This window comes from Argentina anserina, chromosome 6, assembly GCF_933775445.1.
Source record: "Argentina anserina chromosome 6, drPotAnse1.1, whole genome shotgun sequence".
In the NCBI taxonomy this organism is placed as follows: domain Eukaryota; kingdom Viridiplantae; phylum Streptophyta; class Magnoliopsida; order Rosales; family Rosaceae; genus Argentina; species Argentina anserina.
Genome location: NC_065877.1, coordinates 10,023,129 through 10,036,503, shown reverse-complemented (window position 1 = coordinate 10,036,503; position 13,375 = coordinate 10,023,129). Strand labels below are relative to the sequence as shown.

General features: G+C 40.9%; 1 protein-coding gene across 1 annotated transcript; it reads right to left on the bottom strand.

The window, feature by feature from the left end:
* Window positions 1-6,635: 6,635 nt before the first annotated feature.
* On the bottom strand, window positions 6,636-13,266 carry LOC126797716 (cactin). Its single transcript, XM_050524420.1, has 13 exons — window positions 12,947-13,266; window positions 12,780-12,871; window positions 12,050-12,149; window positions 10,510-10,581; window positions 10,289-10,351; window positions 10,055-10,195; window positions 9,206-9,301; window positions 8,468-8,752; window positions 8,246-8,381; window positions 8,007-8,155; window positions 7,748-7,927; window positions 7,398-7,664; window positions 6,636-7,315 (listed from the first exon to the last, which is right to left on the bottom strand). The coding sequence occupies exons 1-13, from the start codon at window positions 13,259-13,261 to the stop codon at window positions 7,196-7,198; spliced, it is 2,016 nt and encodes a 671-aa protein (XP_050380377.1). The 5' UTR covers window positions 13,262-13,266; the 3' UTR covers window positions 6,636-7,195.
* Window positions 13,267-13,375: the final 109 nt, after the last annotated feature.

Genomic DNA, 13,375 nt, shown 5'->3' with positions numbered 1-13,375 from the left:
ATTGCCTACTATTAACATCACTAGTATTACCCCCAATGGAATTACTAACCTCAGATGGAAGATCTTCTATACCAGGGAGACATGAGTCAGGGGTATTAGTAACAACAGGTGAAGCAGGAGGGGCAGGAACACTTTCAGCTTCTGGTTCCTGAATCTCTGAAGCAATCACACCAGAATCATCTGGTGGTGCCTGTCTGTCATCTTCCGGTCCCTGAACCTCTGGAGTGGCTGGTGCATGTGAAACTGGTGCATCAGTAACCTCAACTGAATGACCTGTCTCCCCCTCTCCATGATACAGCTCTTCAAAATATGAATGCTCCCCTTGAAGAGTAGTATCAGAAGAGGTATAATAGCTCATGTCCTCAAAGAAAGTAACATCCATAGTGACATAATACTTCCCAGTAGGTGGGTGATAGTACTTGTATCCTTTCTGATGTCCCCCATAGCCAACAAACACACATTTCAGCGCTCGGGCATCCAACTTACTTGACCTTTGACTCTTTGGGATATGGACAAATGCAACACAACCAAATACACGAGCAGGGAGATTATGAAAGGAAGACAAAGAGACATAAGAAGCTAAGACCTCAAACAGTACTTTTCCTTAGAGGACACTAGAGGGAAGACGATTAATGAGATGGGTAGATGCGATGATAGCATCACCCCATAGATCCTTAGGACAATGGGCACTAAAGAGAATACAACGGGCCATATCAAGTAAATGTCGATTTTTCCTTTCGGATACCCCATTCTATTCAGGTGTATAAGGACACGTTTTCTGGTGGATAATCCCATGTGTTTTTAAGAAAGACTGAAAGACACGGTTGACATACTTCCCCCCCCCCCATTATCAGAGCGAAGAACTTTAATTTTGGCATTGTACTGTGTTTGAACTTCGGAAAGGAAGGCTTCAAAAGCCGGAAAAACCTCATCCTTAGTTTTAAGAAGAACAACCCAAGTAAGACGTGTACAATCATCAATAAAGGACACATAATAGCGCATACCAGACACTGTGGGTTCTTTTGAAGGTCCTCAAACATCAGAATGAATTAATTCAAAAGGAACGACACTTTTATTTGAAATACTAGGCGAATAAGTTGAGCGATGACTCTTGCCCAAAACACATGTTTCACAATGTAAGACTGACTCATCCACACCAATAAACAAAGAAGACATAGATTTTTTCATAACACTAAAAGATGGATGCCCTAAGCGTCGGTGCCATAACCAAACATCACTTAGCCTGTTAGAAGTTGACATTAAAGCGGTCCGTAGCTGTGCTCTTGGTTTCTCCCCTTCATATGTCTGGTCTAAACGAAACAGCCTGCCCCTCAAGTACCCCCGACCTAGTAACTCCCCAGTGAGAAGATCCTGAAAAATCACATACATGGAAAAAAAGGTCACAGAACATTTGGATTCAACATTCAACTGTGGGACAGATATCAAATGATGGAATAAAGCAGGTACATATAGCACATTTTGTAGGACAATAGTGGAAGTGACACGAACTGACCCCTTTCCTAACACAGGGAAGGCCTCACCATTAGCATTAGTAACATATGGTACTGGTGGAGAGGATAACTCAGTAAAATAAGATTTGTCATAAGTCATATGATCTGAAGCACCTGAATCAATAATCCATGTATCACCACCAACAAAGTTAGAAATATTTAAGGCCATACCTATCTTACCACGACCAGCTACTGATGTTGTGGGTGTGGCGCCTTCTGCTGTGTCATGATCGTGTCCGACCACACCATAGACATCTGGTTCCTGGATCAACTGGACAGCTGCCTTTGCTTTGGGACGAAAGGTTGGCCTCTTAGGCCTAAGATGCGGGTACAACTTCCAACAAGAGTCACGAGCATGGTCACCCTTGCAATAAGAGTAAGGACGAGACTGGTCTCCAAAGCCTGGTGGTGGTCCTTGCTTGTGGAGTGGAACTAAATTGGATTGCTGAAGGAGTAGAGCTGGTGCTTTTGCCTGAACAGTGAGACTGGAGACTTCAAGTTGTGCTTGAGTAAGGCTTTCCTGCTGAGACTCATCCTTACGAACATATGTCAAAGCTTTAGTCAAGCTAGGAGGCTCCGTCATCCTGAGTAGCTCTCCTTTGGCACTGTTATGTTTTGCATCAAGACCCCTCAAAAAATGATGAACTCGCTCAATCTCCTTTTCCTTCAAGTACCAAACAAGATCCTCCTGGTTCTTGATCTTACAGGGACGTTTCCCATCAATTTCAGCCCAAATATTCTTCAGCTTAGTGAAATATTGTGCCACTGGCTGCCCATCCTGCTGCATTGCTGAAGCAGTGCACATCAACTCATGAACCTGTATAAAATCAGACTCATTGTTATACAAGTCTTCCAATGTGTTCCAGATTGCCTGAGCTGTGTCACATTGCTCCACCAGATCACTTATGTCTTCATTCATGGCCTTGTATAAAAATGACATCACAAGACCATCATCATCTTCCCACTTAGTGTAGGCAACAACATCACTTTCACTAGGAGCCGTAATAACCCCTGTTACATGCCACATCTTGTGCATCCCTCGGAGATGAGCCGTCATGATTTTCTTCCATTTCCGAAAATTGGTTCCATTGAGTTTGGACCCCCCAAAGGAACCACTTTCAGAATTCTTGACATATACTTCAAATGTCTGAACATCATTCACCTTAGAACTTTCTATTCCAGAACCCATTGCAACACAAATACCAAAAAACAGTAGTTATGTAGCAATATAATAAAATAACAAAACCTGCGTCAGGTGTACTTGCACTATCGGTGCACCAGAACTCTGGATTTCAGTTTTTTTTTTTTTTACTGAAAAAACGGGTCGGGTCTTAAATGAACTGGGTCGGATCACAGGAGTCGGGTTGAGAAAGCGGGTCGGATCGCAAGAAACGGGTTGGCTGGGAAAACTCTTCCAAACAGATCGGATCGAGCCGATTCCGATGCAGATCCTGGACTCCACCCACGGCGGCACCCGGACTGGGACACAGCGGCGTCGGAACTTGGTGCAGTTGCGTCGGAACTTGGTGCAGTTGCGTCGGAACCAGGACACGGAGACGTCGGGACCAAGCACGGCAGTCGTCGGTCTTGAGCACGGTGGCGTCTTCTGGGCACGACGGCGATTGCTGGGCTGGGCACGGCTGGAAACAAACCAACTCCGTGAACAGTAACCCGTGAGCGAGAAACAACGATCGGAAAAACTTCGATCGGAGAATAGAATAGAACTGTTGGGAAAACTTCAACGAAAAAGTGCAGCGGAAAAACAAAGAGACAAAGTCCTTTCGGATCTTTGCTCTGATACCAAGTCAAATATAACGAGGTTTTAGAGAATGAATTTTCTGATATATTATTCATCTCCCAATAGAGGCTATATATAGAGATACAATACGTATAAACCCTACATGTACTACACATCTAGACTAGGAAAGTAATAACAATTTAATTTACATTCCTAAACTATATACACGACTCACGCTAACACTTAGGTGGTACTGCTTTCATTCTAGCTTGTCTCTTGTAGCATTTTAAATTCTGGTACGTAAAAAGTCCAAAGATTGCTTCTTTTTTATATATGCATTGCTTTTTTTTTTCTATACGACATTTCTTTTGGTGCGAAATCTCCGGCTAGTCCCCGAAACCCTTCGCTTGTTGCTAAGCGCTGTGCTCCGTTTCAATTGATTTCTAACTAATACAGATTTTATCTAAGTAAGGATTTATCAATTATCATCCTCCAAGATATATATGCAAATGTTGGTGGTGTGACTGTCAGCTACTTTGAGTGAGTTCAGGTGACTATGATTCAACTTCTTTCCCATATTCATCAAGTTTGAGTTGTGTTTTTGAATTAGGGAGTTAATCTAATATGTTCAAAATTTATCTCATCCGATATTATATGCCTTAGGGGGATTGATTTATTCTAAAACTTTGGTCTCTCGAAAGATTGAGAACGATAATGCAATGTAGTTTAAAGTTGTATCTTTATCCATTGGCTCTTGTGTGTTTAAATAAACTTCTCAAACTTATCTTGATCCAGATTCGTGACATGTGAACTCAAAATTAGTTGTAGTAAAATATAAGTGGTTGAAGCAGATGCATTCTTACTTAAGCACCAAAATATCGAGAACAACAATGTAAGAGCTCTTAGATAAGGCATATGGCTTGGCTCTGGTTCACAACATGACTAATGCATATTCCATATCAGCAAGAATGGCTTGGCTCTGATCCATTCTTACTTCCTTGAAAAAATATTGTCATGTTGTGATTGTAGTGACTTTTTATGTAAGAACTCATGAACATGTAAGTAGTATTGAATGAATGTTGTTGTTGTACCTCTTCTTTTATTTTTCTTTTTTAAAAGGGATAATACGTCTTCTATTTTCTTTATATTTATGTATATTTCTAGTATAGCTCTTCTATTTTATTTTTTTTATGTTGAGGTTGGAAATGAAGCACTTAAATTTTGAAGCGTTTAATGACTTGAGAGTAGAGAAGATAAAATTGTCTAGAACACTCAATCATATTGAACTAATCTTGTAACAAAAATTATATACAACAAGAAGTGGTAGTTTAAGTGATACTCCCTAATCCTTGGCAACACCAAACATGGGACAAAGTTAGTGCAACTTAAGGCACCCCACGTGAGAGTAGGAGTCTTAAGAAGTAAGGAAGTCCACACTAGTCCAAGGTACCAAACATGCACTAATCTTCTTTGCTAACCGTGCAACACCATATATGGAAGCTGTAGCGGCCCCTGGCCTTGAACGAATTCGTGAAACAGACTCCTCCTTCTTACATTTTCTTATACGATGAGAAGGTTCGAGCTTTTCTATGGATTTCAGTCCCCTGTGTTCTGCAAGCAGTTCCATGAGTTGTTCATGAGGCAGTACAGCCCTTACATTAACATCATTCAGTCCACATTTTTCCTCCACAATTGATCCTAAAAGAAGAACGGCCTGCTTCCTGAAAGGGAATTCTTTATCGGGCAACCTGTGCATTTGAGCCAAGCTCTCCAGCGTGCCCCTCATGAAATAAAAAGCACATGGCCCTAATTTAGCAAACATTGTCCAAACAACTTCAAATGCAAGGTCCATGCAGAGTGCAGGAGCATTAGTCCGGTGATACTCAAGCAAGCTTTGAACAATAGAACACAGCTTCTCAACTACAGTTGGCTCCTTTAAGATCAAGCCTGGATCAATGCAGGCATGAATGATACACTTGAATGCGTCTGCTGCGGCCTCAAGCTCGTCTTCTGTCTGTTCCATAGTGGTGTTGTCAACCCCGTCTACAGGGTCGCCCATCAGAATTTTGAGCGCATCAAACACAAGAGGGAGTTTACTGGCACAAAGTCCTTGGTCGGAGGCGTAAACACTGGCCACCCCATTTTTGAGCAATGAGGACGTGTTTTGCACCTGATGCGCATTTGGAAGCTTTCTGGATACAGAAACTGAAACCAAGCACAACAGGTCAAGCAACAGCTCCGGGGGAACATCTGGAGTGGGGTGGAGACATAATCTTTCCAGACAGGTTTCGAGGCCGCTCGTAATCAGGGGACGTCTATGCGCTTGCATTTCCAACATGAGCTTCCAGATAGCCTTGAAGTAGCTGAGAAGTGCTATCTTGAACTTAGTAGACATGAAAACGAGACATATTTTCATAACATCCAAAAGATACCAGCATTCTGGTGTTCCGTCCCGACCAAAGGCATTAGCAGCAGAAGTCCTGTCGGAAAGGACAGGAAGCCACCACTTCTCATACAAGCCAGTGAGGGCTTCACTTGCAACCTCAAGAAACTGAGGTGACGACCTCCGGAAACTTCGGAGCACCTGGCCGACGACTTGGTTGCAAGACTTTCGCAGCTGCAGTTGGCGATTGGTAGTGAAATCAAGCAAGTATTAGAACAAGTGAGACGCATCAACCCAGGGGCTGTTGCAGAGGCGGTGGATGTCTAACAACTGGACAATGCATTGCAGCCCTAACTGGACAAATTCCATAGTCAACGACGACGCGTGCCGAGTTACAAAACTGAGCATCGGATCACTCACCAGCTCCTTGCACTTGATCTTATCTACGAGAATTGAGGAGGACACTAAAGGGATGAATGCGGAAAATATGGGGAAGAGGGCTTGGATCACCATAGCTTCAGACTTTGTTTTCGAAGAGGAGGAAAAGGAGGATGAGATCTGGTACAGATGCGATCGCGTCGCCCCCATGTAAGCCACGGCCGTCGGAGCCACCTTAATCTGACCACCGTGGGCCATTTCGACTATGATTCTGCCAATTTCTATATGCTCCTTGCGCTATGGGTCCGTGAAGCGCATCAGGATCGCGCTGCTGATGCTCAACTCGTCGTCGGAGATGCAATTGGGAGCGTCGGCTAGGGTTTCCAACATCTCAGTTCGAGCCCTATTGCTCTTATTCTGGTCGAATAGGATTAGGTTTGGAAATAGATAGAACCCAGTCTGGGCGAGAGTTTATATAGGCAAGGCCAGAACTAGGCATAAGAGGTTGTTTTCTTTTTTTACAAAAATTAAGTTGCCTTGTCAGATTTACACGGTCTTTTCAAAAAAAAAATTCAGATTTACACGGTTTAACTTCCTAATTCCATACAGTTATGTAAAAATTACCAATCACTACACTTTTGGAATAATATATGATTTGAGGGACTAAACTGAAGTAAAAAGAAGATTAAAACCCCTCACAACTAAAAACATGTTATCATTGAAACCATTGCTAGGGCCACCAAATGACCATTTGAAAATGTTATGAGGTTGATGCTCAGTCCCCCAAGTCCCCTTGTAAAGAGGGTCTTCCTCCACCAGCAGGTTATTTCGGCAAGGCTTATTTCTTGGTTTCAATACAACTGCTTATAAGTTGTAAGTGCTGCTTCCAAATACAATTGCCCCAAAACTATCCAAGTTATTAATGACTGGAAACATCGCATTATGCGGAAACTTAAGTTCACAAAGTTCGCGCAAACTTTTTTTTTTTAAGTGACATGAATCACCTGATGGTGCAGTTAACATTGTGCAGCATTCATGAGTCCCGACAAAATCTTATATTACATGAACTATACCTTAAATGATAAGACTCACTTCTACTAGCTGACTACATCTTCGTTTTCTTACCTCTTTTTTCTTTCTTTCATACCACAGGACAAATGAAGTGACTGAACCAGTTGCCCCACATCACCTACGGTACCGGTATCGTTTGAAGTTAAAGTATACATGCAAAATTCCACGCTCGAATGTGCATTTAAACCCCTTCTTGTGGGAGTACTCCCATTCTTTGTTCACTATACGGAATGCCTGTGGAAAACTATCAGTGTTAAGTAATTTACTCCTAAACAGAATTTTCCAACAGCCTTACTATCAGATCAAGAAAACTTACAATGTCTTCGTAAGGTGGCCCTGCATGGAACCTTATAATGCAGGTCTCGCTGCTATTCCCATCCTTCTCAATAGTATAACTTGGGGCCTTTATCTTATCAACAAGGTCTGGATAGAAGATGTTGAATTTGTATCCTTGCACAATCTTTGGAGGTGGGTTATCGTGATCGTAGTGGGTCTGATTATACTTGTTCCATTCATATCCTGTGTGAACACGGTTGAAATATTTTGGCTTTCTAGGTCTGTACTTGTCATGCCACCAGTATACCTGCATCCACGAAGTAATCACTTTAATCCAAAAATTAATAGACGAACAAAAATAATAAGTGGGAACATGCGCAGTTGAAGTACCTGTGAATCAAGGTTCACTTCAGAATTGGAGCCAAATATTGCATCACCTTCCTCCATGGCACCCATGGCTTTCATAACAGCCTTCATCTCAATATCTTCTGGTGGTGGAGCTGGCTTTGATGCAATAGCTTCCTTAATTCGTCTTTGCTGTTCCTCTAATACAGCCATACGCTTGCGTTCCTATTAAGATAGCAAGAGTCGAATGCTCACACAAAGCACTTTGAAAACTACCATACTCGCGTATTATGAAATGGCTTACCAGTATGGCCCTGTCCTCTTCAGGGTCCATCACTTCTTCGTTTTCATCTCCATGTAATAATTCCGGTGAAAATGAACCGGCCTCTTCAGCCTCATCTTCAGCCATGGGGATCTCCTCCTCAACGGGTTCTGGTGAATATGTTTCAGCACCTATAATGAAAGAATTTTAGCATAAATAATATAAGTATATTAAAATAAAATAAAACTGTTCTGTTTGCTACAGATGAGAAGTGTGTATACCATTAGCATCAGGCTCACTCTCCTCTTCAGGTTGTAAATCATCGGGCATATCCAAGTTTTCTTCACCATTCTCTCGTCCCTCAAGGCGTTGCAGATGCTTGTGCAACATTTTAGCATGGATTTCTTTCAAACAGGCCTGTGTTAGCAGTATTTAAAAAGTAAGCCTCAAACATGTAGCTGTGAATAACATCAGAATCTTGTCATGAATCTAATCGTACGTACCTTGGCCTTGAATATATGGAGGCGTGTAAGAACAGCCTCCCAATACTCAACAACCTTAGCTGTACCAGAACGCATCTGTGACTCAATTTCTGATTGTAATGCCTCCAACTGACTATAAGTCTTTCCTTCTAAGAGATTCTTCACGTCTGCTTCAATGCTAGAATGCAAGCCTCTTTGTTCGGCAAGTAACTCAGCAGGAGGTTCCTCCCCACGAACCCTAGCTCGATCCAAAGCATCCTTTTTTCGAGCTTCAGATAGCTCCCAATCGCAGACCACCAAAAGTGCCTGCCAAATGGCACATATCAAGAAATGATTCACCGTTAACATTCTGACTTAGGTTCTCACATAAATCATAATCACGCACCATTAGCATTATTTACAGTTCATTAGAATTGTTCAAATATCAAATGCTGACCAAGCTGCAATGTTCCACGTGCCTTTAGTTTACTCAATCATTACGACTATATTTAAAATACTACTCCCAAGACCACTCCAATGAGAACCAATTTTATTACTAACAAGACAAGTTTGGTCAAATAAAACCGCAACACCTCTGAAAGAACTATTTTTGAGGTTCATCATCACTCACATAAGTTATGCAAATACTGGAGACACTGATCTGTACTTCTTTAGTAATCACAATCACATTGAGTAATCTAAAGAGCTTGTATCTTTCAGTTGAAAAGACAATGTCAAAAGTTGAAAGCAATTAAAGGAAAAGAGAAAAAGAAAATTAACCTCCCAGTACTCGATATGCGTAGGTGTTGCCCTGTCCAAGCCAAGATGCATTTTGATGTCGTCTCGAAGCTCTTCCATTTCCTTTACTGTCAAGCCCTGAATCATATATGTCAAATGCCAATGTGAATTCTATGCCTCTGTCAAAAATGCAACGGAACATAAGCAGACATATTTATAAACATTATTTTAAGTTTCCTGATTATCAACCACTTCTCTCAAGGAAGAAAATTTAGTTAACACAAAAAAAAAAGGTAAAAGAGTAGAAATAGAACCAAACCGCAGAAACCATAAAACTAAACGAAGTACAATAAAAGACTGTAGACAAGAGACATACAAGACCTCATGCTTAAAATAAAGCTGTCTTCCAGACAAAAAAATACAAGAGATGACATAATCTCTGATTTTGTCCGACCAATTGAGCAAAAATAGGTGGATAAGCAGATGAAAGCAAGATCATTACGACCTAGGGACCATTAACCCTAAACTTTACTTGGTCATTGCAAGGATGTCTTGCACTTACTATAGCAACACTCCCTGCTGGGATCTCTCAACTTAGATGTGCCTCCAACAACAACATCCCCAAAGAAAAGAAAATTCACACTTATCCTGGGAAACAGTGAAAAAAATCCACTCTCTCCCTGAATTCTAGACTAAAGATCCATACATAGAGGGAGAGGCAAACACATAGTTACCCCAACAACATCTATATGTTATTTTATCACACACACAGTGGCGTCCAGGCGGTTGAAAATTTCCATTCATAATGAAGATGAGGTTTAAAAAAGAAATGAACACAACTTAAAAGAGGAGGTTTTTATGTAGCAAGAGTACGTCTCACAAGAGAATTACCTTGAAAACCATGTACGACTCATTTATCTCAATATCTAAATCATCCGAGCCATCAAGATGCTTGGATAGTACATCGATCGGCTTGATACGCCCTTCCCGCAATCTGATCTCTGACCTCATTTTGCTTTGATCAAAGTGGAACTATCACCGAGTACAACAAAAACAGTATAACATGTTAACTTATACGAGAGCATTCAAAATTCAAAGCAAAAGGGAGGGTAATAGATAGACTACCTCTTCTTCTTTTTTCTCCCAGTCCTGGAACTCAGCCCGAGCACGTTCTCTGGCAAGCAACGCCTAGGAGAATAATGAATGGTGCATTACATGACTACAACAATATGATTCAATAAGGCAAGAAGAAATGATAAAAGCAAAAACTTGTTCCAAATGGCAATATGTTACCATGCCAACATTTTGAAGAGAGAAGTTATGGGTATACCAGACAATAAACTTACCATTTCTTCCTCATGTTGTGCTTTTTCAAGTGCCCTTTCCTCCCTTCTCTTCTTGACTTTTTCAATCTCAGCCTGAATAATGAAGTTATAAATATTAGAACTTGACTGAGCAAAACAGAAAGGTTGGGAATTTCTGAAGCAAGGTCTTGTGGCCTGGGCCAGATGAAGCTACTTTAAACACACTGCCTAGTAACACCTCCGCTGTCTAGACATACAGGGTTTATTACAAGTAAATATATTATATATGTAAAGAGCTGAAACAACCTCCCAGAACCACCTAACTATCTAAGGTTCAACATATCCTGGCTAAAGGACCAATCTCTTTAGAACAAGCTGCACCAAAACACACATACGTATACAAGTAACAAAACCTCTAACGTATGGGAAATAACTTATAAAGATGGCATGGTATCAAAAACAGATATCAATAAACTAGATATTTAATGCAGCTGAAACAGAACCTCCCAGTCCACCTAACCTACACAGGGTCTACCCCATTCTGGGCAAGGGAGTAATCTGTTTGGAACAACTTCGGCTACACACAGACACCCATACGTAACTGAGAACCAACCCTCAAATAGACAGAGGTTGATAATATTCTAGGTGACATAGTATCAAAATTGATGTAGTCACAGTTTAAGAATTGCCATGGTTTTATCTGCCCTGTCAAACTCTAAACATGCAAATTTTTAGTGTACATAAAAGGGTTGCCGAAACTGTTATCATGAAAAAGGAAAGTGCCTTACATAAATGTTAACAAAAGCATGATTTGATGTCTTCTATAGTTATAAAAATTCAAGCAAATCACATTTCTCTTCATCACGGAGACGTGTATCATTTTTTATTTCATTCTTATGGCCATGCAAATTGTTAGTGTACATAAAAAGGTTACTGAAATAACAGGTCAACCAATCATGAAAAAGGAAAGTGCCTTACTAAATATTAACAGTTGCATGATTTGATGTCTTTTAAAGTTATCAAAATTCAAGCAAGTCACATTTCTCTGCATCATTGAGAAGTGTTTCTTTTTTTATTTCATTCTTATGGCCATGCATCAGTAAAAACCTTTCTCTTCTCTGTTTTAAATGAAAGCCACAGAGCTCATAGGGCCCATTTTTTAAGTACCTCCCTTCAGTCCTATGGAAACAATGACTCAATTTCATGCAAGTACAATATCTAGAGACTTAGTATTCAAGCTGATCAGTTCATATACAGTTCAGCTATACTGCTGCAAAAAAACTTTGCTTCCCACAGTAATAACTGACATCAAATTATAGTTTTAGATCATGAATTGCAACCAAATCCACAAAATCTTATACCTCAACTAAGAATTTTTATACAAGTATAATTACCTACTTATGGAACAAATAGTTGACCTATTATGTAAACCCTTAGACTAGACCAATATACCTTAACAAAACAAGGAAAAGAAATGCAACAATTTTTCAAAAAATATATATATGTGTACTATTTATAGATATATATGTGCACAATCAGGTAAGTGACAAGCAGAGAAGTAATCTTGGTTAGAAAAATGTACCATCCTTTCTCTTTGTCTTTGCTTCTCGGCTTTTACTGAAAACGCGTCGAGTGGCACGCCGTGGGAGACATCACGCTCGATCTTCTTTCGCCACACAAACCTGTGACAGCATAGCTCAAACTTAACACAGATAAACCAGCTCCGAAAATACATTTTGACAGTCACAATTGGTTGGTTCAGCAAAAGGACATAAGGTAATAAGATCAGTGAGTATGATTAAATACTATTTCTCAGACATGGGCTTACGACTACATATTCAAGTAGGGACATTGCATTTCACAGAGAAATAGTGTGGTAATATGGATTCTATCCATAGTGGGATAATAGACAATTATACTAAGAAAAATCCTTCAATTATCCTTTCAACCTCACCAGGCCATTCAGATAGAAACTTAAAACATTCACCCTTGACTATGACAAAGAACCAGACGATGAAGTACAACTACAGCTCAAGATGAGTATATAACGTCACATAATCACATCGCACTCCGAGTAGTGTTTGTCATCCAGCAACACTTTCAATTCTCTTGAATTAAATTCCTAAGTGGTAACCGTCTCTTCGGTATCATAGTTGTAGGTAAAAGCTCCCCATTCTAAACCTTACAAATTAACCTATTACTTGCGAAAACTAGAACAATTACAACAAATGCATATAATTTGTACACCAAAACTGACTGTAACAAAGCTAACAGAAACTAAAATCGCCAGAAATGAGGAAAAAGGAACATACGATTCATTGAGATTGGAATCACCAAACGGATTTGAATCATTAGAATACCCCGAAACCGTCTTCGATTTCAGCTTCTTAGCAACTCGAGCGGCCTAATTCAACAATCAAAACTATCAGCAACATTTCACATCAGAAATTTCAAAACACAAAACCTAGAAAATCCAGACCTTCTTCTGTGCCTTCTTAGCCAAGTACTCGGCGATTTGCTCCTCCGTCACGTTCCTCGACGACCGCTTCTTCCTGCGGTCCCTCTCGTCGCTCTCGTCGCTTTCATACGACTCGTCGTCGGACTGCTTCCTCCGGCGGCTGCGGCTGCGGCTTCGCTCCCTGTGCTTGGCGGAGCTCCTCGCCGGAGAAGAGTCGGAATCATCGGAGTCGGTGTAGGAATCTGAACCGGTGTCGGAGTCGTCGGGTTTTCGTCGGCGTCGAGACTTGGAAGACGAGGATGAGGGCTCCTTCCTACTCCTGCTGCTGCGTCCCATAGTTGGCCGAGCAAAGTGAGACCCTGAGTTCAGTAACGAATTGATATTTAAAGCCCCTAGTTCGGGTCAAAAGCCCAGTCCCTCACTCTAATCCGAAATGGGCGGGTAGGGTCG

Bases quoted from the DNA above. Each gene is read 5' to 3' on its own strand.
- LOC126797716 (XM_050524420.1), bottom strand. From the start codon at position 13,261: ATGGGACGCAGCAGCAGGAGTAGGAAGGAGCCCTCATCCTCGTCTTCC. The intron at 10,352-10,509 runs GTAAGTTTATTG...TTATTCTCCTAG, and splicing joins CACAACATGAGGAAGAAATG to GCGTTGCTTGCCAGAGAACG. The intron at 7,665-7,747 runs GTACTTCAACTG...TCGTGGATGCAG, and splicing joins AAGTGAACCTTGATTCACAG to GTATACTGGTGGCATGACAA.